General features: G+C 36.9%; 1 protein-coding gene across 1 annotated transcript; it reads left to right on the top strand.

Moving 5' to 3' along the window:
- The first annotated feature begins 7,464 nt into the window (after positions 1–7,464).
- LOC145664162 (uncharacterized) lies at positions 7,465–15,630 on the top strand. Its single transcript, XM_081730568.1, has 4 exons — positions 7,465–7,673; positions 12,315–12,699; positions 13,144–13,289; positions 15,484–15,630. The coding sequence occupies exons 1-3, from the start codon at positions 7,509–7,511 to the stop codon at positions 13,236–13,238; spliced, it is 645 nt and encodes a 214-aa protein (XP_081586694.1). The 5' UTR covers positions 7,465–7,508; the 3' UTR covers positions 13,239–13,289; positions 15,484–15,630.
- Positions 15,631–26,980: the final 11,350 nt, after the last annotated feature.

Here is a 26,980-nt window from a genome sequence, read left to right as displayed (position 1 = left end):
GTAATTTTGTTGTTTGTAATATTAAAGTTAGTGTGTACTAATAAACTATCTTTCAGCATATTATTACCATATTTATTTTGTTGACAGTAAGAATGGAACTTATAATAAAAATACCTTTACTGACTCTCGTATTCATGGATGAGTAGATGGAGGCAATAACATGTTCCTGCAGCCACAATAAAGTTGAAATGTAGGGAGATGGCTGGAAAACTAAATTTAAGTTTTTGTTTAATTACAAACAAACTACCAATAGATATACAAAATAAATTGTCAATATACTTCCGTTTGAATATGTTGGAATTGTGTCTGATTTAGCAATTTATCCTATATTAGGATTCTTAAGATAACTATCCAAGAAAAGCGTAATATGCAAGTTTTATGTAATTTATGGATGTGTGAGATAGAAACGGTGAGTAGGATTACCAACTGACCAATATTTTATGGGTAGAACAGGAAATAATATTCATATTCTGAATAAGTCCGGTGGCTGGTACAGACTCTTCACTTTCCATATATACTGTATGACCAATATTTTAATTATTTTTTATACTATCGAATAAAAATGAAAATATTTGTAGTAAGATTTCCTGCTGGCTCATGAGGCAAGTAACATAGGTAAAAATAATTAGATTTGTTGCTACATGCTAAGGAAAGACAGCTTTATACAGCTTCAGAAAGCTATTTACAAAAATTAGTGCATTAGGAAAGTTTTCTTCCGTTTAATTGTAGCGATAAAATTTAATTTTTAAAGGAGTTTGGATTAACAAATTACATTGGGTAGGCCTATTTACTCTGTCATCAACGATTTCCGTTTTCTACGTTGATCACTATAGAGCAAAAACGGTAATAGATAGAGGGAATCAGTTTCTGCAATCAATTATGTATTCCAAGAATTTATTTCATCTTTATCCTTACCTCTCTACTAAAACTACAAGAGAAAGCAATCCTTTACAACTTCCGGTTTCAATATTCCAGATAAGAGATAGCAAAAAGAATTTTCTTTTAATCAATTTAGCAGTCTAAGAATAGGTACCATCTAATTCTTTACCCTGTATTAAAACTAGAAGTGGAACAAATCAACCACTTCCGGTTTTAACGTTGACTGTCATTAATAAGAATCGTAATAGATAACGACAAACTGTTCTAAGTAGTCAATTAAGAATCTCAAGAATATATTCTATCTCCAATCTAATATTTATGCTAACACCACAACTATCGAAAATCAATCGCTTCCGGTTTAAACATTGATCGTCATAGAGAAAAAACGGTAATAGATATCGAAAAACGGTTTTCTGCAATCGAGTTAAGAGTTCCAAGAATACATTACATTTCCGACCGTGCTCACACTATGATTGGAACGGGGAATTGTAGAAATCCGCTCTAACATCAGGTTTCAATGTTGATCTACATATATTTAAAATGCTACGAGATAACAAGAAGCTTCTTTCTGGAACCACTTTAGCGTTGTAAGAATACGTACCATCTTCTCACTTAATCCCGTAACAAACCAACCACTTCCTGTTTTAACATTGATAGCCATGGAATAAAAACCGTAATATAGAGGTAACCAAGAAAGTTCTGTCGCTTTTTCACTCACCTCCTTCGAACATCGATATGTCACCTAAGATGTACCTGGAAGATCAAAAATAGTTCCCAGGAGCATCGACGACCTTCTGCCAACGATCTGGAAGGCCATGGATTCCATCGCGAACTTGGTGGATCGTGAAGCGAAGAAGGTATCAAGTGCATTTTGCACCGTTACTAGGGATTTCAACTGACGTTCTCTAAAGTGATTGTCCAAATAATGGAACAGGTGATAATTGGACGGCACAACGTCCGGGGAATATGGCGGATGCAATAATGTTTCCCAAGGCGTTGAATGGTGTCCCGGGTCATCCTAGCCAAGTGCGGCTTAAGCGTTGTACTGTGACAGGAAGACCCATTTGCAATTCAGAAGTGCTGGCTCCAGAGTTTTAAGATTTTCTTTAACACGGCTCAACTGTTGACAGTACACAGTTATGTTGAGATTTTGACCAGCTGATAGCAGTTTCCGATGCACAATGCCACAAGCAGCCCACCAAACACGCAGCAGGACCTTCTTCTGGTGCAGTGCTCGTTTCAACTGTTTTGGAACCGGTTCATGGGATGAAAACAAATGATGACGGCGCCGTTGAGCTTCGTGCAGGACCCACTTCTCATCACATATCAACACCCTGTCCAGAAATAACTCCTTCCTCAGAGGAGACAGCAAAGAAAAACATGTGTCTGCTCGCGTTGCCTTCTCTCCTGGAGTCAAATCATGTGGGACACATCGACCCAACTTGTAGTGTTTCCTTAGATTTTGGAGGTGCTGCCGTATGGTTTCTCCACTCATTCTGAATTGTAGTCTCAGTTCCTCACATGTCTGGTCACTGTTCGCATCAATTGCTGTCTGAAGAGCTTCATTTTGTACTTGTGTTGATCTTGTGCCTTCGTGGCAGTTTGTGCGTCTTCGAGTGTTTCGTCACCGTTGTTTAAACTTGTTAAACCACCGCTGCACTGTCCGCGTAGTCACGACATCCCACTAAAGGCCTGCCATATCTTCCGCTCCACTGCAGCGTCGTTTCACCCCAGTTTGAACTCGTACAGCATACACGCCCTTATGACGCTCTGTGGAGGTCCTATGTTCACTCTGTCCTTACGCAAGTTCAAAGTGTAACTGAGCTGGCAGTGTGTTGCATATACCCACACAAACAACTGACCTTAGTCTTATCTTCATTCCCATTCAACTCACGGTGAGAGGGCCAATTGAACACATACCTTCACAAAAACGACAGAACTTTCTTGGTTACCTTTATAGTTAGCGAGAAGCGGCTTTCTGTAGTCAGTTAAATGTCTGAAGAATATGTTCAATCTGCAATCTAATCTCTCTGCTGAATCCGAAAGTGGTAGAAATAAACTGCTTCTGGTTTTCAACGTTAATAGTTATAGAATATAAACTGTAACAGGCAGCAAGAAACCATCTTCTACACTCAATTAAGTATCTTAAGAATATATTCTCTCAGTACACTAATGTCTCTTTTAAAACCAGAAATTCTAGGAATTTAATCTCTTCCGGTTTAACAGTGATTGCTTCATACAGTAAAGACGGTAATAGCTAGGAAGAACTATGTCATCGACTAAGCGCTACAAGAATACATTTGACCTCTGACAGTAACTCTGTACTAAAACCGGAAGTTGTAGAAATACACTACAAGTTTGTTTCAATATGTTCTACAATAGATAAGAGTTACAGAGAAGCGATTTTTAGAAATTGATGTAGGTTTCTAAGAATAAATATAATCTCTTTTAACCCCTGTGACAAGAATCAACTCCTTCCGGTTTAACGTTGATCATTATAGAGTAAAAAAAAGTAATAGATAAAGAGAAACGGTTTCAATAATCAATTAACCGTTCCAAGAACATATTCAATCTCCACTCTAATCTCTCTTCTAAAACAGAAAGTTGTAGAAATCTGCTACAACATCTGGTTTCAGTATTGAGAAAATAGTATGCCACACAAACCAAACTCCTTCACGTGGTATACTTGCTACCGATGTCAAGTCCTTAAAAAGCTACTATTGCTTAAGTTTGAGAAAAAATATTGTACTTCAAAAACTCCTGTTGTTATCTGTTCACAGAAGAAGTATTTTAGTTTCATCTATATTTACTAAAAATGCTAGATTTATATGTTTGTCCGCAATCCTTCCGACAATGATATCTCGGAAAGCACAAGTGCTAGAAACGTGCCGTTGTCTCTGGTCGATTCCAAATTTTATGTAGATTGTCCAGTTCTCATTCAAATTTTCAAAAACCGTGTCGTTATTGTCCTATTCAACATTTTAAGGGCCGTTTTGAACCCATAACATTAACATTGTTGCACGCCGAAACTATAGTGTTATGCAACCAGTAGAGAAGTTACGTATTTCGGGTTGACGAACATTGCAGGCGCTTAATGGCAAAACCTATTGCATGCTGGCAACTTCAAAGGCCTCAAGAGACTCAATGAGGCGTACTCGGACAGATATTGATTTATTAGAAAAAAAAATATTTCCACTTGATATCGTGTTACTTCTACAATTTTGCTAAAAACTCACTCCAACATCAATACATAGCAATTCACTTCCTTTGTGGGTATCCGATCCTCTTGTATGAATAAGGAGACATGCACAGTGAAAAGGAGATTCACGGTCATAACAGAACGATGCGCTGACTAGACAACGCATGTTCAGCTAGTTTATTTTAATTTATTACTATTCTTTAAAGGATATTTTGATAATTTTATTCATTACAAAAGTATTTCAATAACAAGAAATATTTCCGTAATATGAGAAAAAATAATAATATTTTTGAGCAAGGATTGAATTTATTATTAAAAAAGTAAGAAAGAAAGAGAGTAATTATGACGAACGACTGCGCAGATTACAATATGAATCCCTTTCCTGTGGATGGTTTAGTTTGGGATTTCCTGTGGTAACACGCTCCATTTTTGGGCAAACACCTTTCAGAAATCATAAATAGTTTAATGTGATGGAGTTGTGAATGCCTGCTACAGCTAGAGGTAAAAACTGGGGGGCAGACCCCAGACTATGATAGGTATGTCACGAGTTTACTATACACTTTCAAAAACATATACCTAGGTATAAATAATAGGTTAATTATTTTCGTCTGTCAAAAACTGGGGGGCATAGGCCCCCCAGCCCCGGGGTTGTTGTGCCACTGCTAGGCATGCTCAATAGGATTGAGCCTAGAGGTATATGATGGTCACTCCAGACACTGAATCTCCTCATGATCAATATATTCCTACAACAATAGTGAATAATTTGCAAAGAAAGAAATCAGCAATCAGATTAAAGTTAGATTTATGCGTATCAAAGAAAATTCTCATATAGTGCTGCAGAATGGCATTTTATAGCCAGAAGTTGTGTGCATGTTCCATAACATGATTAATCCTCAAACGAGAGCTAAACGTCGTCAAAACATTGCTTAAATTTTAACATTTGCAATGTATAAACGTCGAGAATCGCTCTTCAAGCTAAAATAACAATTACTTTTTAAAAAATCAGTGTAAGAAATATATCACATTATGCGGATCTGATGGTGCCCTTGTTTGAAAGAAATAAATCTTGCTGGTCTCCTTAATACAGTCTCATGTAGCCGGTGATACTCAATCTGTTAGAAGAAATTGTCTCAGAGACTGCTGTAAGTTCGTCTATTGCAAATGCTACTGTAAACAGATCTCAGATCAGAATGATCATTGCCTGGGCGGTGGAGATTGGAGATCTGTTCATACTACAGTTTAGTATTTCTACCTGTTTAGAATATATGATAACTTTTACAAAAATGAGTTTACTGACGACATTCATCTTCTTGGTTTGGGTATAAAAACTCACAACAAGAACCTCGCAGTGAAAATATTACGAGACAAAATCTCGCTTCGTCGAAACCTCGCCATCCAAAACCTCGCATCCCAAAATATCGCCTGGCCGAAACTTTGCTGTTTTCACTCGCGATACAGAATCTCGCCTGGCCCAAACTACGCGGGACATAATCTCACCTAGGAAAGCATATAATACAGGGGATAAAGCCACAAACTTCTCATACGTGTTCAGAAAAAAGTGTCTGCGACTTTGATCACAAACGCTTAATTAAGGACATAAGGCAAATTAAAGGTAATTAGATGGACAACTAATTCCACGAATTACCTTTAATTAGCTCAATCTCCATAATTAAAAATTTCTGACCAAAGTCAAATATAAATGTTTTTTCCTGTATTGAGGTCCTGAACATGTAGGTAAATTTGTAGGTTGTTTTATTGTGTGTATTCACCCAAGATTTAATATCCAAGGTTTGGAGAACGTTGGTTTATTTTACATGTATATGTCCATTCATTTAAACAAGTCAATATTTTAATTAAACATGTTACTTAAGTCTATTATTATTATTATTATTATTATTATTATTATTATTATTATTATTATTATTATTATTATTATTATTATTATTATTAACTCATTGAGTAAAATCCGCAAGGTTTCAGCCAAGCAAGATTTTAGACAGCGAGGTTCTGACCAGGCGAAATTTTGTCCCACAAGGTTTCGGGCTACAAGGTTTTGGCCACGCGAGATACTGGCTAGGCGAGATTTTACCCCGCGGGCTTTTGGGGGACCAGATTTTGGGCATGCGATGTTTTAGTTAGGTGAGATAATGGTCCAGCGAGATTTTGGCCCGCGAAATTTTGGAGGGCGAAGTTTTGGCCAGACGAGACTTTGAGCCGGTGAGATTTTGTCCCATGAGGTTTCGAGCGCCGAGGTTTTGACCCGCGAGATTTTGGGCGGCAATATTTCGGCCGCGAGATTTTGTCCCTATCCCGAACTTCTTACCTACCTGTCGCTAATTTTGGGTACCTGCAATCTTCCGAGTATCCGGTTAAACCTAACATGCTCCTTATACAATCATGTGCCTATTATGAACTACTGTGCTCAAAATATATTATTTTATTCAACAATTGTTCCCATTTTGACTATTGCAGTTGGGATAATGTGGATCGTGTAGTGGGCGATGTACTTGTTGAAACTTAGGTCACATCTTTATGGATACCTACTATTGTGGAATGTATAATATCATTTCAGTGTTGCAACTATTGATAACGTGTCTCAAAAATCTCTTAACTAAGGTATATGAATGTAATTTCAGAAACTCCTGTATTTAGAAACTAAAAGCAGAAGGAAAGAGCATTTATGTTAGCTCATATAGCTAATCTTAATAGACATATATGAAGATCATTGATTTACGTTCATGTTTATTTATGGTCAGCTGTTGTGTTTTATGTCTTAATTAAGCCCAAAAGAGCCAATCATTTTGCACGAGACCCTAAGAAGAATTTGAAGGAGGGATCAGTAACAATTTTAGAAACAAACTTAGAAAATAATTTATGTAGATATGCAACGGAATTAAAGTTCTGCCCTTTGTTAAGAAAATTTTGCTCTTAACCTCATTATTTTCTAAACTTCGTATTCCGATGCATACCTGTATATACCCTATAAATCAGTCTTTAAATGACACGGTGAATTAAACTACATTTAAGAACTGATTTTATTTGGTAGAATAAAAAAATACAGACTCTTAAATGCCCAACTATATGAGTTAATTCTGAGGTGGGCTGTAGTCTTAGCAACAAACTTACCTAAAAACGGAGTTATAACTGAGTTTGAGAAGTATATTAAGTATTTCCTGTAGTAACAATATTATAAAACGCAAATGATTGACATCAATAGTGGTGTAACACCACTTGAGATGTGATCTATGTATTTCATTGTCTTTGTCATTGTTGAAACCTTGTCAATCTGTGTCATTTTCAAGATGAGATACAGTTTTATCTTTGACCATCTTTCGATGACAGGACTGATAATCCCTGCTCCAAAGTACTATATATTCGGTTCGTTTTCTTGGGTAAGACACACACTGTAAGCTCACACAGTTGAGGTACAATGGTTCGCTCAGGACTTCTTTTGGCACTCGGCGCCCTCTTGGTTCACCAGGTGGTCGGTCACGGCCACATGTTGGAACCTCCTATGAGGTCGTCCGCATGGCGCTTTGGATACCCAATTCCTCCCAACTACAATGACCAGGGACTTACCTGCGGAACATATCCAGTAAGTAAATTTGCCTTATATCTAACCGTGAAACTTATTTCAGGTTAGTGTAAAGGCTCAACTATAGTCATAGATAGCAGCACTTTTTCCCTATTTTTTCAATATATTTTGTATGGAGAGCAGTAAGTACGCCAGAAATTTTTACTTGGGGGGGTGTTCAAAATAAAAGGGGGGGTGTTCTCAGAATAGTGATATAATTTTTAAACAAACTCAAACAAACAAGAAAACAGTATATTTTGTTACGCAACTATTGCAACACTACTACTACTACTTCTACTACTACTACTACTACTACTACTACTACTACTACTACTACTACTACTACTACTACTACTACTACTACTAATAATAATAATAATAATAATAATAATAATAATAATAATAATAATATCAGCTCTTCGCACTGGTAGGTTGAATAAAGTAAGTTCACACATTTCAGCATTTATTATTATTATGAAACTAATACAGTGAAACCTCTCAAAATGGACATCGGTGGAACACCATTATTTGCCTGTAAATGAGGGGTGTCCCTAAAAGGAAGGGTTCTCTTTTCACCCCAGCAAGTTTAGTGGGTGATTTTTTTCAAAAATATTAATTAGGAAAAATTCCCTCGTCCCATGATGAAATCACATTCGTTTAGTAATTTATACCGTACATAGTTCCAATTTCATTATTTTAATATTCTAACGCTGTTGTTAACGTTAATTGTTGTAATATCTCTTGATCTCCTCTTAATGATTTGATCTCTTAATGTCCGTTCCTGCCCCTTCCTGGCTGCGTTATTGGCTCTGAATATCTTTCATAGGAAAATTATTCATTGATTTAGTTGTTTTCCAGAAATCCAGTTTTTCAATTTACAAATATTTTGTATATTTCTGTTTTGTCTTCTTTAATATACCCTAATTTTAAAAATCCCAGGGCTCATAGTGATCTGGTCTCTTGTAAATACTTGAAAAGTGACCAAAAATGGGCAAACCACACGAAAAAGTGACCAAAATTTCATCATGCCCCTTTTTTGTTTTGTCAATTTCTCCATCACCTCTCTCTCTTTGTTTGTTTTGTTTCTTCTTTCCTTCTTCTTTTTGAGCTTCCTCCTTTCTTAGGTTTTCAGAGTAAGCTTTGTAGTTATGTGGTAAGCAGACTTAGCACATGTAAAAAGCTCCTGAGTAAGTGGAACCAGTTCTGGCCTATTTCCGAATTTCTTCGTCTCAGACATTATCGTTCCTCTCAAAAAAGTATCTTTTAGTGACAAATTTGAAAAAAAGTAACTTTTAGTGACCAACTTAAAAAAAAAGTAAATTTTAGTTAAAAAAGTGGCTCGTTATGAGCTCTGTTCCACTCAATCAATTTACGTGAACAAAAATATACTTTACAAAAATTAAGCTAGCGCCAAATGCGTTCCTGCATAACACTAGACTCAGTCTAAAATATATATATAATTCTTAATTCGATCGATCTCCTCATTTCTAAAAACGTTTTGGCTACACCCTTCTAACGTCCGTCCGTTGATACACCACTTACAGAGCAGGCTCAAAACCAGCCACAGAGCTTTGGGGGGCCACGAATATGTTAGGAGGGGCCAAGTCATTAAAAATTTTATTTTCAAATATCTAAATTGTGCATGTTGTATTGAGGTCTGGAGGGGACATGAAAAATTTAGGGAGGGCCAGGCTCTCCCTAGCCCCCCTCTGGTTGCGAGCCTGTTGCAGAGTAGCAATTACCAACTGAATCTGGTATAGGCTTATTACTATATTGTCACATTATTCCTTATTGAGGAGGAGGTAGGTGAATGATCAATCAAGACGTTGCCAATTTCAGTCATCTGCATCTGTACATCAATCTCTTTTCTCGGAAACGACCGCGGAGCCCAGGAGGGTAGATATAAAGCGGGTCTGTTTTGTCAATTGTTTTGATCGAAACACCGCCCGAAACAATGAGGTCATGTGGTTCTTGAAGCCCGTACATGAGAACGAGGTCGTTTCATATTTTGAAGTGAAATAAATAAATAAGAATATTGCCTTCTTTCCTAAACGCTAAACCTTTTTTAACTTGATGTAATAAATAACCTATATGATACTGATTGATACAATTGGATTTGGGGGAGTATTCCTTTTCCATCCAGGGGTGTGTATAAAGAAATTTGGAGGGGTGTTAGGGGGGTGTTGGGGGGGTGTAGATTACTCCCTGATGGAGAGACAATATTCTACAATTTCAAGAGATCAACGTTCAAATTTTCTTAAAAAATAAGATGAATTATTAATCAGAAAATAACCGTCCAGTTTTTATTTATTTTCTCTTATTCATTGTTAAGAACACTTCACGGTACGCTTCATAAATGTGTTTCTAATAATGCACGTAAATCCCTATCAACAAAGAAAACAGACAAAATATTAAAACATAAAAACAATGCACAGATTATTTCTTGATTAATGCTTCAATTTGTCCTTGAGCAATGTTTAGTTATTGAGTTCTTGAATTTAGTTGAAATATTTTGAATATTATTGCTTCACACAAAATACATGAGGAAGATAGGAAGTACATAGTGATATCTAGCACTACTCTAAATTCACTTGCAGAATAGATTCCAACGTTACTATGTTCTATTTTGGATAGATTGCCATTTCAACTAATTGTATTAAATTTTTAACACAGAGTTTGTAAATCTGTAACCACTCAAGTGACACTAGTCAATATCATTTATGACGTAATTCACAATATGTGCAGTTCTGTTCACAGAAATATTGTCATACATCACTCTTTGAAACTGCCTTGCTTTCTTATCCGTAGATCAAATTAAATTAAACAAATGCGAATGCGAATCTTTTTTGGTCAATTGAGATCATGCATGTCAAAGTTTGAAACTTTTCTGTATACGATTGTAAAAGATTGTAATCATGTACGAGAATTTGGTTTGCCTTTTTTTTTAAATGTACGTACTAGAATTTAAACAGAAACGTCCTCAGTCTAAATGACTATACCGTATTGGATTGCCATTACAATTTTTTTGTGAGATAGCTAATAAGATGAGACTCAACGAACTGATCGAATAATTGCATTTCGGTCCGACTATTGAGCTATCTGCTTCGAGTTACTGCAATCCTGAAGTATTGTTCTAACATCGCAGTTAATGTATAAAAGTATTGTAGTATATAAATTCACTTATATATCTTCAACCTTCACATTTAGCATTTAAAAATCTATTTATGTCTTAGTATGAAAGATATAGCTACATGAACGAAATCTTCAATAAAATCTTACGTTCACAAAGTAATTCAATACGGAACATTAGATAAATACATTAGTAACTGGACAGATGTGCTTGATAATGCTGTGAAACGGCAAAATAAATAAATTAGAAATATTTGAAGGAAACCTGAGGAAATTTGGTAATTTGGTGGAATTACGAGATTCGGATCCCTCATTAAGCTGTTCGTCCACGTCTTATATAGTTGCAGTATTGAAAGAAACGCTAAATTGCAACCCAAAGAATCAAGCAAAATCCAGGTCTCCTTAAAAACTTTCATCATTGTGGGGCCAAAAACAAAAGAGATGATTTGGTTTTTGTAATTCTTAAAGTTAAAATGATCCAATCTTCCCACATTTCAACGTTAAAAGGATCCACTTAGGAGTATCTAGACACAGGTTTAGGACACAGATTGAACCCGTGAGGGTTTTATTTAGGGGTCATAAATTTTCATTGCAACTGGTACAAACGAACTTTAATTATACCATACTAATTCTTTTAAGAACAAAAAAGTTCTAAAATTTAATAAAAGTCTACAAGCAAAAGTCCAAAATTGAAGTTTACAAACAAGTTATCTTGATTTTATCACACCAACTACGATCTCCTGTACTACTTTTTTCTTGGGTGTGTGTGTGGTGGGGCTGAGATTTTGTCCACACCTCTAGATCCACTTCTCTCACTCTTCAAGGTTATAAAGAATCAGTTTCTCCCATTTTCTCCCAGATTAAAAGATCCATTTGTCCCATTCTTCAAGTTTAAAAGAAACTATTTGTCTTACTCTTCAAGGTTGAAAGGATTCATGTTTCTACATTGTCATTAGCATGTCAAAATCATAAATCTAAAATGAGCTTCTTTTTTTGTTTCTTAAACCTAACTCTCTCTTTGGATGAAGCATAATAATAATAATAATAATAATAATAATAATAATAATAATAATAATAATAATAATAATAATAATAATAATAATAATAATAATAATAATACAATTTACGATTATTTATGTTACTATACATACTGCGTACTGCTGTCTTGCTAGCGTCATTATGAAAAACTTTATAAAAATATAGTTTAGTATCAATGTCATCTTAATAACTAGCGAAGTTATCGTATAACATTAATTTTTAGTTTCACAAAAACATTGTTTTCATCGATTTTCTCAAATAGTGCGCATTAGGATTTACACTTTCACCCAAATCATTTTATTTAGCTCAATGAGATTTATAAATTGTTATATATCTCCACTTTCAAAATTTATTTATTCATTTATTATGCGTCAATAATATTTTAGAATTTAATTTTTTTCAATATTTTTGCAAGTTTGCTACACTATATAATACTTGTGCCTTGTTAAATATTCAAATGTAGTATTTGACCATAACTCATTGATACTTGTATAGATTCAATGGGGTCAGAACGGAGGCAAGTGTGGTGTTTGCGGAGATGACTACGCTCTTCCTCAACCTCGACCTAATGAGAACACTGGAACCTACGGTTTGGGAGTCATCGTGAGGGAGTATAAGGAAGGCCAGGTTGTGCCAATCCAAATCAACTTTACCACCACCCACGGAGGTTACTTTCAGTTCAACATCTGCCCAATCACTGTTCCAGGAACCATAGAAACCGACGAATGTTTCGAGCAATATCCTCTGGAGTTGGCTGATGGTTCTGGTTACAAATGGAAACTGAGCGACATGAACATCCCTGGAAGCTATGATCTTGAAGTCAAGCTGCCAGAAGGATTGACATGCTCTCAGTGTGTCTTGAGGTGGCACTACAATGCTGGTAAGTGTTTTTCAACAATTGTCAAGAAATATTTCTTCTTTTAAGCTTAAATACTTTATCCTACTTACTGCACTATAATGCTTCATTGTGCAACATTTCTGTTTATTTTTCTCTTAACACAAGTAAATAGTTTGGTTCACATACGTATCGTATTACAGTATATATCATTTTACATTTGACTAAATTTTCGTTTTATAAATTAACAATTCAAAAAGCAGTATAAAAAATAGAGAGTGAAACATTTACATTTTTCCTAGTCCGTCTAAGATAGTTTATGGAAAAATATCCACTTTAGCTACATATATTTAAGATAACTCTCAATATTTCTGTAGAAAAGTCGATGTAAATGTGCTATTCGAATTCTCAAAATTCCAAAGTTCTTTTTCCTGTTTTATTTACTTTATTTTTTTAAAATATCTAAACTGTATGTTTATCTACTTGTAGGCCACAACTGGGGAGACTGTGGTGATGGTACCGGTGGAATGGGATGTGGTGCTCAAGAGCAAACCCGCAACTGTGCTGACGTTACCATTTCATAAATTACTAATTTGATTGGGTAAATTTACCGGATGATATTCTCATTTAATTAGGTAAGTATGTTGTGGTCTGCTAGCTTAGAACTAGCTTACAACATTTAGATATAATAATAATAATAATAATAATAATAATAATAATAATAATAATAATAATAATAATAATAATAATAATAATAATAATAATAATAATAATGATAATAATAATAATAATAATAATAAGCGAGACAAATATAAACAAATGTTCAAGAACGCAAAACAAATTACAGCTATTTTGAGAATAGCGCGCAGGATTTAATCATCTGTAAGTTGTAGAAAAACTCACTTGAAATAGAGTCATTTCTTCTGAAGTTGATGACAACAAAAATGGAACGTTGTATATACGCACTGTACGTAGTTTCATTCTTGAAGTAAATCCTCATGAATTAGTCATTTGCTGAGACAGCGTTGCTGATAAATAATCAATGAATGAATAACTTCCGCACAGGCCCGTATCCAGGGGGATCTATGGGGTCCGGCCTCCCTAAACTTTTGCTGGCCCCCCTAAAATTTTCACGGTAGGCTTGCATATGAACTATAATACGATGATACACTATAATATGGTTGAATCGGAATCCCTAACTTCAGCCGCCCCCCTACATTTTTGGACTGGCTACCGGCCTGCTCCCGCATCAGAGTTTTCTCTTTTTTTAAGCCTTAGCGGAACGTGTACTTGTCGTCACCAGAAAATGCACTTTAAAAATAGGAAACGAAGAAATGACGAGAAGAAAAATACAGACAATTTAGTGGCTTAATTACACATTAATAGAGGACATACTGTACCCCTTACACATTAATAGAGGATATACTGAACCCCTTACACATTAATAGAGGATATACTGAACCCCTTACACATTAATAGAGGACATACTGAACCCCTTACACATTAATAGAGGATATACTGAACCCCTTACACATTAATAGAGGATATACTGAACCCCTTACACATTAATAGAGGACATACTGAACCCCTTACACATTAATAGAGGATATACTGAACCCCTTACACATTAATAGAGGACATACTGAACCCCTTACACATTAATAGAGGATATACTGAACCCCTTACACATTAATAGAGGATATACTGAACCCCTTACACATTAATAGAGGACATACTGAACCCCTTACACATTAATAGAGGATATACTGAACCCTTTACACATTAATAGAGGATATACTGAACCCCTTACACATTAATAGAGGACATACTGAACCCTTTACACATTAATAGAGGATATACTGAACCCCTTACACATTAATAGAGGACATACTGAACCCCTTACACATTAATAGAGGATATACTGAACCCCTTACACATTAATAGAGGATATACTGAACCCTTTACACATTAATAGAGGATATACTGAACCCCTTACACATTAATAGAGGACATACTGAACCCTTTACACATTAATAGAGGATATACTGAACCCCTTACACATTAATAGAGGACATACTGAACCCCTTACACATTAATAGAGGATATACTGAACCCCTTACACATTAATAGAGGATATACTGAACCCTTTACACATTAATAGAGGATATACTGAACCCCTTACACATTAATAAAGGACATACATAGACACCATAGTCTAGTGGTTAGAGCGTTGGACTCACGGCCACGTGGTCCCGAGTACGATCCCCGGCCGGTGCTTTCCAGTTTTCGTCGTCCACTCAGCGTCGTGTGGCAAACTGGGGAGCCATGTGAATGAAAGACGTGACGGACACTAGGTCTAGAAAGTTGCCGATACGCCGGTTACTGACAGGGCGACGCAACACGGTGACCATGTGCTCGTGGTCAGGCTGGACGTAGTTCAGCCGGTCGCTGAAAGATGGCGTTGGAGCGGCTCAGGCCGTCAAATGGTCTCTTAAGCCAAATGGTTTGGTACTTATATATTAATGAAAATCGGAGATATTAAATCGGAAAATCGTGATTTTTACCTTATCTTTCAGCAAATTATATTATTAAGTTACCTTATCTACTATTTACTTTATTTTTATTAATACGTACTAATCAATTTATTTTGTCGTGGTTTGAACTAATCAACAATATCAACCATCAAAAATGCACTTGAATTGAAGAAAAATATTAGAATTATAAATTAATAAATTGATCATGTATAATGTAATTATGATTTTTGAACATCGAAAATAATTCAAGCGCATCAATAAATTAATCTAACTTGTTTATGTTCCTTCTTTACAGATTGATCTCATATATCATGGAAGAATTGGCTTATTTCTAAACCTGAACAATCTTTTCTCTCATTTAGAAGACAAAATAAATAAACACAAATTATAGATCCTATGTATTGGTGATTACACACGAAATAAAATCAGTACAATATACATACTCGCACTGTATTTTTATTCTTTAATTTACTCTAATCTAAATTAAAATATTTTAAATTTAATTGAAAAGATTAAGTGGCACTTAAAAAGGACGACAGTTATGTTTCTTTTCTTTCTTTTCTTTTTTTTATTACTTCAACTATATTTGTGTTCATTATCAGCAATGTAGCCAGAAGTTACATTTAGGGATAACACTGAGAAAAATAAACTTCCTTCAAATCAATCAAAATTTAATTTACAATAGGTTATTCGGTTTGAGTCGGAACACTACGTGCCACCTGTATAGGAACGCTGCTGCTTGTCAGCTGTAGAAAATAGGGATGGCCAGAACCGGTTCCTGGAGGAACCGGTTTTCGGGTCTGAACGGATCCGGTTCTAGAAGATCCGGTTCCGGAACCGGTTTTTCGGATCCAGGTCTAGAACCGGTTCTTCGGATCCAGGTCTAGAACCGGTTCTGAAAACAGAACCGGTTCCTCGCGGAACCGGTTCCGCTGGAACCGAAACTTTGTGACCATCCCTACGCTAAACCCGAGCTGCTGGCAAGCTGTGAACAGTATGCTAGATGAAATGGTGGAAGCGACAGGCAGGCGCCCAGGCGGCGGCAGCTTGTCTCATTTGGCTAAATAAACTGGGTAACTGGCAAACTCATTGGTTAAACAGGCAAACTGGCCAACTCATTTGGCTAAACACCCACTGGTGGACCAAAATTGTTTTTCTGGGGGCACAAACGGGTCTGGGCGGGGAAGGCACAAGCGCATGGTCCTCTTTGCATTATTTTTGAAGGTGAACTTTATGCCTCCTTTACGAGTCTTTGGGGCTTTCGGATCCAGGTCTGGAACCGGTTCCTAAGATCCGGTTCTGGAACCGGGTTTTCAGAACCAGATGTGGAACCGGTGGAACCGGTTCTTAAGATCCGGTTCTGGAACTGGGTTTTCGGATCCAGGTCTGGAACCGGTTCCTAAGATCCGGTTCTGGAACCGGGTTTTCGGATCCAGGTCCGGAACCGGTTCCAGAACCGGTTCTGAAAACCGGATCTCCGAGAACCGGTTCCTCGCGGAACCGGTTCCGCCGGAACCGGAACTTTGTGGCCATCCCTAGTAGAAAATGCTAGAACGATGTTGTGAGCAGTAGTGTGTCTCAAGTTGCAAGGATGCATGGAGTCGTCAAATGGCACCTAAACTAAACCGCTACTGTGATGCGTATATCTAGGTCCTTTTTCATGTTCGTGTTTTTCATGTACACATAATGCAGCAGTGTTGGGAGAATAGGTTTACACTTTGTCAATTTAGTCCAATGGATTTTTGTGGCTTTTTCCTATTGAAAAAAAGAAACGTCTTCCATATCGACATCCTCATAACCTCGGTGATCTCTAGAAGACTTCCAGGAAGAAATGGAACCAAATTTCGTTACCTGTGCTTTGCTGGAGTTTGCTGCTATGGAAACTGCGTTGTTGAGTGACAGTCCACAATACTTGGGATCCAATAGAATACCAGTCATTGTGGCAGTGAGATTTCTCGAAAGGTCAGAATCCTTTAAAATTGGTCCCATATAAACCGAACAGCCTTTTGTAATAAGTGCATCCTGACCAATAATGTCTATTAAACTTGATAAGAGGGATTCGAGGCTCTCTAAGTTGCACCAACTACGTCAATCTACCCATTGAAATCCACTTGGAACGGAACAATGAAACTAGAACTGAACAGAACATTGTTTTTACCCTTATGTTAGTCGCTAACCTCTTCAAACATTCCAACATGGAGGAGCCAGAACAGCGTTATAGTCTTTATCCTCTTTCAGATGTAATACAGATGATTTCTGCTGCCTCGTACAAGAAAGGAGTTGATACTGTCTCCGTCTCGAAATTGTGTCGGGAAAGTGATATTTTGTCTCGGAACTCTTATTCGTCTCGTATCTTATGACGAAAATTCTGTCTTATCTAGTCTCATGGATGATTCTAGTACCTGCTTAAAAGATATAACAGAAAAGAATGCTCTTATAAAAGGTACTAAAAAGGAAATTTTTGTGAAGGTAAAATGAACAAATAGGACAGTGACTAAAACCACTGGGTGTGATTTAACGTTTAAGTAATATCTTTATTATCGCCTACGATAGATCTCTAGCTCTGGACATGTTTCTAGCACATTGCATCGTGTATGTGAATCAGTGCTTCTTTCAGGTATGTTTCTGGAGGGCAGAGGCCTGAGAGTGCCCCTGGAGGAGATAAGGTTAATACGTACTAAAATAGTACCAACAATGGAAGATGGATATGGCAGAATACAATAAATAAATCAACTATTTAATATTGATACTTTATAAATGTTCTAAAACTCGTGCTGAAGCTATTGGTTTATATATATCAGGGGCGGATCCAGGACCGACTTCTGGGGGGGGGGCGGTGGGTTGTCATACTGCTACTTTTAACTTTGGGATGGGTTTTATTTATATATGTAAAATAAGAAAGTTTCCTATATATATATGTAAAAAGAGATTGGATGATACCTTGCGTCTGTAACTCCCAACCTTGAACAGATAAGTGATAATTGAACGTCCTTTTTTGCGTACTTCATAAAAATGTAAAAGACAAATAGCTTTAGGCTAATGCGTAAGTTTTAGTGTCCCCCACCCCGCCACATGTTTTCTGAAAGAACCACTAATGAGAACCACTGAGTATAATGGATTTTATAAGGAACTGCTTAACTATTGCTATTTTCTACTAGCTACAATGACCGTTCTTTGTGCGGGAAGAATTTTTTTTTTTGAAAATATTCAAAAGTAAAGAAACGAGTGAAACATATAACGATAAGCAATGCCTTCAGCATTATCCCTATCGATTCTCGAGCCAGCTGACATACTCGTTCTACGCACGGCAATAATTAAATTAATACAATAGAATTAAAAGATTTTATAAAAGGTATGCAGCACAGGAACAATGGTTGAGTTATCTACCTCACGGGTACATATACATATTTTTAACTTTAGCACTCCCATCACCATCGTGTCAAAAATTTAAAACAAAGGCATCGTACTCGATTATATTTTTGTCAAGAGCTGTCTGTGTACGAAGTTTGGTGCTTTTAGACCTGGTTTCTTTGTTATTTTGGCCTTGAGCACGGACAAGTATGTTATTTTCTGTACAGTGCGACGCAGAATTCATTTGAGAAATGAGCAGCAGTGAACAGTACAAAATATAAGACCACTTAACATATTACATATAACAGTTGTATAAGATATGTTATTATTGTACAAAATGGCGAAGTGACAATTTGCATTGATGTCTGTAGTCTGGATGACTTTTTCATTTCTTCCATTAGGTGGCAACAGATACGTATCGTATCTACTTGCCCTGCCACAGTGTTCAAACTATTTCATCGGTGTTCCTGCCGTACTTGATATGGGTTGAAACTATATGTTAGACTATGGTAAACAACAATCAGTACACTGGCAATATAGTTCGTATCAAATTAAATGTTATGTTCGGCGTGCGGTGGATTGGAGAAGATTTCTATAGTTATGGTCTCATTTTCACCCGACTTGTATACTGGTCAACTCTGAGTGGAACATTGCTGTATATGCAAGCATAATGTAGTTTTCTTCGCTTTTCTTGGTTTTGCTGTAATGTATATACCATACAACGTTATTCAGGGGAAATGCTTCAATTTTTGTGAAAGTTAGGGGAGGGTTGGGCAAGTAAGACCATTATTAGCGTACATGTCGTAACAGTTAAGAAGGTGAAACTTAACGCAAATTAAAGGGTGGTGTGTATTGAAGTACAATGAAAAATGTAAAGTGACTACTTATCTGATAAGATAACAAAGGAGAGAACCGTATAAAGAGACACACTTCCCCACCTAGAGATACAAGGGAGTTCAATAATGTTTACTACAATACAGAAAATAAAAATATGGATATGTGCAACAAAATGGTTATGTAACGGGTACTAAATGTAATAATCACTGCTGATAAATACCTCTACATTATCAAAAGCAACTCAAGTTGCTAAATTTTAAATGAACATATCACTACAAATTGAATGATTCTACAATATGAAACCCAATAATTATACAAATTATTTATATCTCAACCATTACATAATCAGTGAAAACAACAAAATTTAAAGAAAAAACGAGAACATATTCTGGAACTTTCTTGTCTGTCCAGAGTATAGAAGAGGAAACACTTACGGCAAGTATCGTAAACATAATTATCCATTCTTTGTTTATTGCTCGTACACTCCTCATGCATCCATTGCTTGCATTTCACACACATTATCCACTTCTTTATACAGCGTCAGCGTATTTTTCGGAGGAATACAAACATAATATATTCTCTTCTTCAAAAGCTGTAGTTGTAAAAATGGAAGCTTCATTCACGAGGACTTTGCTTTTTGAAGTTGTCTTTTTCTTCTTTTTTCCACACTTTCAGGTTCTCTCAGTTCTTTTTCTGTCTTGGATTGTTTCTTGTCTTCTAACATTTTCTTGTACGGACAACTGGTTATAATTTCAGAAACCTCACGTCACGCAGATCTGCGTTTTCGTCTACAAGCGTTGTTCTTCTTGGTTGACACTTCAAATATTGCAGTAAGGGGAACGTGCAAAGTACTTGATACTGCAAAATCAGTGTCAACAGCTAGAAAAAGTTCTTTGCTCTTTTCCAGAGATGCTTCTTTACGATTGTTAGTGCTAACGTCATGATCTGCTAAACTTATCCATGTAAGTCAAACAGCTATATAAGCTATATTGGGTTCTGAATTCTGTCTCATTCGATTCGATACTTCAAACTCATAGTCCTCAAAGAGTCGACTTCATTTGAAATATGTCTGCTTTCTTGAACCAATTTGTTATGTTCTTAAGAGTGAAATCCCTTAAAAAATCACTTTTTATTATGGGACCCATGTCATTCCATCACTCTATTTCCTGCATGGTGTATCATACAGACATGAAGTTCCTGAGTATAGTAACACTTGAAATGTTCAAAAACAGAAATATCACGAACCTGCATTTTGTGTGTTGTGTGCAATAGAAGTGTGAGATTAACAATATCAGATATTTTTGCTAGCTCAATTACTTCTACACTCTTGTGGCTGTGGTGACCACCCAGAATAAGAAGGATGGGTGTTTCTTTTGTTAGTTGAGTGAAAGTGTTTAGGTATACCAGAGTTGAGAGAGAGAATTTTGTGTCTGTTTAAAATGTTACGGACCCATTTCTTTCCTGCTACTTGATAATTTTTGTTTGTCAAAAGAGAGCATGATGTCATTTGCTTCGGCAAATTCATAGGCTAGCTTCTGTAGGTGAGCCATCTGTTGTGTCAGCTTTTCTTCCATTTTCAAAATAAACAATGGCTTGAATCTCCCTATATTTACAACAGGACCCGCAGTCTCGACGGCAACGTTGTTCTTGGAGTGTTATATTTGATACCTGCTTTCCGTGTTGATAGAGTTGTATTTCTTATTTCATCGAGAGTCTTCTGGAAACTATCTTCACTCACCCTTCTCCTTTGTCAGTCTTTCGAATGTATGTTCGCACCATACCCTCAAATTAAAAAAATAACCGTAAATTACATTTTATCAGCTTCAGAACGTGTAAAATAATATCAACATATGTAAAACGTCTTCATCAAACTGTCGATCATATTAAAGACTAGTGTCATTTTGTCTCACCATACTGGGTCAACACCGTAAATTTTTTGCCTCCACTTAGAATCAAACCCAAGAGCACCTACACCAAAAGCAAGCGTACGAATTATTTAGAAAGCTAGGAGCTCTCATAGTTCTTGAACTTACTACTTTTGTGTTGGATAACAGCAGACTGGGCTACAACAAGACATGTAGACCTATTAAGAGAAAATAGCTTGTAACATTACCTTGGTTGGTGGTGCAAAAAATTTCAATCTCGAGTTTATGGTCAAGATTGTTCACTTTCAAATTTAGGTAACAAGAAAGTAACAACAATAGACTGTAGTGAATATACCTATCATAGTGTTTTTGATAGTCTACGTTCACAATTTAAAGTTCACAATTTAAAGTGTATAAACTTACTCACTTCAACAGAATTCAATAGGTGATTACGACTATCAAATATAAATAACATACTATGAGCAATAGCGATAAAACAATGTCTGTGTCAAAAGTGAGATGGCTATGAACCCCCAATATATCGATGGCAAACATCTGTCCCAAAGTTTTAAGTACTGTCATAGGAATGTTTTAATATCTTAATAACATGAGTTACATTGATGCATTATGAACCAAAGTCACTTATTTAAAATGGCCACCATTAGCATGCACACAGTCCTTGAGTCTTTGTGGCCACTTATCAATTGCATTACGCAACACATCAACTGAAAACTCTGCAGCTGCCTTCCGAAAAGATGGCTTTAAACTTTCAATATTGGAATGCCTTTTATTGCAGGCCATCTCCTGAAGCTTGCACCACAATTTCTAATCCAAAGAGTTTAGCTCTGGATTTGCAAAAGAACAATCTGAAGTGCAAATGAAGTCCGGAATATTTGTTTCCTCCTACTGCTGGATTGTCCGTGCCTTGTGTGCTGGAGCTGAGTTTTACTAGAAGCTCCAGTTCTGTCCACGGAAGAGAGTGTTAATGAGATTATTGACAACTCTCTCAAGCACTGCCTCCTCGTACAGTTTGGTTGAAGTTTTGATCCCCTTTTTACAGAAATGGAGCTCCTAGTTCACACTCCACCACACCATGACCGAGTCAGGATGCTGACCCTTCTGAATCCTTGAAGCCTTTTTACCATCTTCCCTGGCATATACAGTATCCTGTCATTTTGGGCATTGAAATTCTTCTCAAAACTGAAAATCTTTCCATCAGTGAAAAGTATTTGACGGTACTCATTTGTTAACGCTTAAATAAGTGATTTGCTTGTAGGAGCATCTGACGCTTCCGTTCATTTGTCAGATGTCTTTTTTTGTAAGCATGGAGTCCCAGGTCACTGTTTAACATGCGAGACACAGACATTTTCGATATCTTTAGCTCACGATCTATAACTGACTTTCCTAACTGGATTTCGTCGGACACGTGTCCCCGCTGCTTTGACAAATTCCGGTGTTCGTGTTGTGCGTGGTCTTCCTTGCTACGGGCAATCTTTCACAGTTTCAGTATCACCAAAGTGATGGATAATGCGTTAAACGACTTTTTTTTACTAATTTGCAGCTTCTGGGGGGTTTTGAAAACTTGTAGTTCATCTACCTTGTGCAAATCTATTACGGCCACACAATTTTCATACTCGCCACAATCCGTCTTGAACATTAACAACTGACACACTTTTTCAGCTCATTCAGCAATGCCTCACGCTTCACGATACCGCTCTGGATGTCGCTCTCTTGTACGGGCGGAAGTACATCCACCTTCAGAAGTTGAGATAGTATTTATGGTAATTCCCATAAATATTCTGTCATTCTTTTGCTCCTGTTCAGAATACTAGGAGCTCGGCACTTCCGATAAGCTTTCATGTGCAAACTAATACATTACATTATCACAAATATTGCCTACAACACGTAAGATCATTTCTAACCATGGTTATTCTTGACTTCAATATACTAGTATGCTTACATCTCAACGGTGAAGTGGCCCTATGTACCGTAGTCACTAAGGCTCTCGTCTTTGGTGCGAGCGGTTCCGGGGGAAATTCAGTCGAAAAAAGTGGAAAAGTTTTTTTCAAGCCAGCCATCCTGAGTAAGGTTTCCTCATTTCTTCATTAACACCAGGGCAATGACAGAACGATTCAGATTGGCTCACACTGACTTCTATCCTTATCGAAGGGATCAACAAATATAGAGTATCGGCATTACAGGGGCGGATGCAGTTGCCCTTCTTGTCTTACTTGCCCTCTTTCCCCTAAATACGCTCTGTTTATTTATTTACTTATTCTCTGTCACAGGTAAGTGTATGCTACCATAGTATGTTAGTCTCTAATTGATCGTTCAATTAAATAATCAGTGTTTTATGCAGTCTTCTTGGTTTTCGGAGGGATTTTCGAGCTTTGGCGAGAGGGAATTATATTTTATTCTGAAATGTATTTTGGTTAAAACACACAAGTTAAAAAATTTGGAATAATTTACCTATTAGGGATAGAAATTTTCCTTTCTGATGAGGCACGGGTAAAACACAGTTGAAAAAGATGGGTTGTTTTGTGCTGTACGACTAAGAATTTTGAAAGAAAAAGACCTCAATTTCTTTTGAAAGAGCAGCAATAGATAGGAGAGTTTTTACCACACATAAAGACTTATGGGTGTCATTCCGTATCAGTTTTCGCAAAACTTGCACAGTAAAACGTAATGCAAAATTTCCTCTAAGAATTTTCGGAGTGATTCTGTGAAAGAATTTGCGAAGAATACATGATTCCAAAACATAAAGTTTCGTCACTAACGTCATATTGCAAAATCAGATTGTAATATTGTTTATCTCAAACTAAACAAACCAATTTTTCGTTCTGCAATCCCTAGTGTCATCATCCGCTGATCTACTTCAGTGACTGCCTTTAACACCTGTCATCAACCACCGATTGACACATCCTTATTTTTCCTTATCTTACAAGTACAACAGAATTTTCGTACCTATGCACTATACTTCAATCATGTGTCGAGTTATCTTGTGCTCATCTGTGACTGAGTTATGATCTCTTAAAGTAAATTTGGCAATTATCGTTTTTATGGTTTTTTGATATCTTATCTTTACTGTTCAGGATAGCCCAAGAGAAAATTGTTCCACGCGAAGTTTAAGAACTTCAAGAGCTATTAAAGCAGTGGCGGAGTATGAAAGGGGAAAACCCAGCGTGGAAACAGACAGTGATGGCACGTAATATGAACGTCTAAAAGCGAACGATATCTAGGCTACTCAGGGGTGAATCTTGGTCTTCGGACTTCCCCACGGTCAAAGGGAGACTTTCTAACGTCGTGTCTGAAGGTGCAATAGAAGCATAAATATAAACACTAGCTTCTGCAGTATACAAACAATAGACAAAGACATTCTCTTTACCGATGAGATGTTCATCATTGAAGAGAGTTTCAATCGCTAAAGTAGTACGATATATGCCTGATTATCTTGGAAGTCATAGCAGGGTTCCGAAAAGCCGAAGAGGACATTGTCCCGCGTCAGTCATGGTGTAGCAGTGAGTGAGCTATGCTGGCGCTACACATCATAATTTTTGCGAGAAAGGCGTAAAAACTGGTGCTTGGATGTACCAAAAAACTGTGCTAGAGTATATAGTGAAGGGATTGAACATCACCTTGTTCACATTACCGTAATGGATTTTCTAACAGGACTGTGCTTCAGTCCACAAGGTAAATCCAGGAGTGGCTGGAGAATAATGTATTTGACTTAGTATCCACAGATTTATTGGTTCTCTGGCAGCGCTGATGACCTTAAATATCTAATTTGAAACTGCGAGTAGTTCTTGAGGGTATTACCTACATAAAGTCATCTCATAATTGGCGGTTGAAGCAGAGGCTGACCGGTTACCCGGAAATTTCCGAATGGGCCCTGCCCTCTGCAAAATCACTTACGATATTGATCAATTAGTTATAACTAATTCGATATTCCATTCTCGTTCGTAGTAGGCAGTGGCGTAACTAACGGGCCCGCATTCTAGGGAAGGGGGACATTAGGGAAAGGGGACCCCTGTCCAACCTGTAGCCTTGTTTGTTGAAAAATCAATAAGACAATAAAATAGTCTCAAAAATACATGTAAGTTATTAGCTCGAAAATGCAATCTCGTCCATAATTTAGGTATCCAATATTGTGATGTACAATCAATTACATATAAAGAGCATGAAGCTGATTTTCCTACGGTAAGGAAATCATGTTAGACATGAAGTTGTTGGACGCGAGAGTAGTGATAGATAATGGTCCTCTGAGCACAGTGGTGATGTCAGAAAACGAGCCCGAAGCTCCAGAAATCGGGCCACGAATTTTCGAACTTGGGTCCCTTCTATTCACCCAAATATGTAGACTAATTCTTAGACGTGAGAGATAGCAATAGAAAGATCGTGGCCCCTAAGCACAGCGGTGATGTCACAAATAGACCCCGGGCCTGACGTCCTCAGATATCGGGCCCCGAAACTATAGAGTCGGGTCTCTTCTATTTACTAATGAAGCATGGAGTTTTTGGACTTGGATGGTTGCATTGGAAAAGGTCGGTTTCCCCTGAGAACACCGGTACAGCGGTGATGTCGAAATCTGTCCCGAGGCTAGAAGCCCAAGAAATCAGGCCCCAAAGAATGTTCATGCTATTCTCCATGTTGTTTGCTCACAAAAATAAGTTTCCTTAACGTGAATGAATGTTATTCAACCTAACATTAGAAGACAAGAGATATATCGAATAGAAGGTCCTGAGCCCAAACATGTGGAGCCCGAATTCTTGGGTTTCGTGCCGCGGGACCGATTTCTAACATCATCGCTGTGCTTAGGGGGCCCGGTATTTTCCGACGTCACAACTCGCGTTTCCAACTTCATGTCTAACATAGTTTTCTTACTGTAGGAGGATTTTCATGGGAGAGTCTCCTTGTTCTTATCCAAAAGTTACAAAGATATTGCAAAGCTGTGGAAATTAACAAGGTATCAGATTGGTTCAGTTTCTTTTTATTGTATACGAGCATATAAAGTACACGGGAAATAATGAACTCCAATGGAAAGGCACCACTCCTTTCTTGCAAATCTTTATTTTTTAACTTATGATTTTTATTTATTTTTTACTTTGTTTTCAAAACTTGTAGAACGAAGTCTCCATTGCTGATATAATCATAGTTTTTTTTTTTAATTCGAGTCGATAAAGAGGAAGGAAGGGGATAGTAAGATGGCGTTTCTAATTCGGTATACCTAACAATATACGCGGTTGGGGGCACGCGATCTTGGTTACGGTAATAACAGTAACAAAAAAATAATATAATTTGAATTGTATTTATGCATGTGTTTTGTGGAATAATACATCTTAGGGAAATATATGGACTACACAGGTCATACGGATCTTTAATACGAAAAAGTTCCCGAAGCAACAGGTAACTGAAAGATATTACAAGTAATCATTGTCGTAACTGGAACCCGATTAACGATGAGTTCTCTGGTATTTTCTTAACACTTCATTTCACAGCGATTAGCAATAAAGCGTAACCTCGTCCTTTCAAATGCCTAGAAAATAAATTTTACAATCATAAAATCACACCGATTGTTTTCACTATAATCTAAATTTTGAAAATTTGGAATCTGAATTGTTCAATTTTGCTAAACGTTTTGAAAAACTTCAGAAAACTCTGGAAGACTACTGTGATAATGCAAATAATAAAGACTGTTCTGACATACAACCCGACGTAGATGTTGCAGAATGCGACAGTTCT

This window comes from Thermobia domestica, chromosome 11 (genome assembly GCF_964235325.1).
Source record: "Thermobia domestica chromosome 11, izTheDome1.hap1.1, whole genome shotgun sequence".
NCBI lineage: Eukaryota > Metazoa > Arthropoda > Insecta > Zygentoma > Lepismatidae > Thermobia > Thermobia domestica.
Note: the sequence above shows the minus strand (reverse complement) of the source record. Positions and strands in the feature narration are given on the sequence as shown.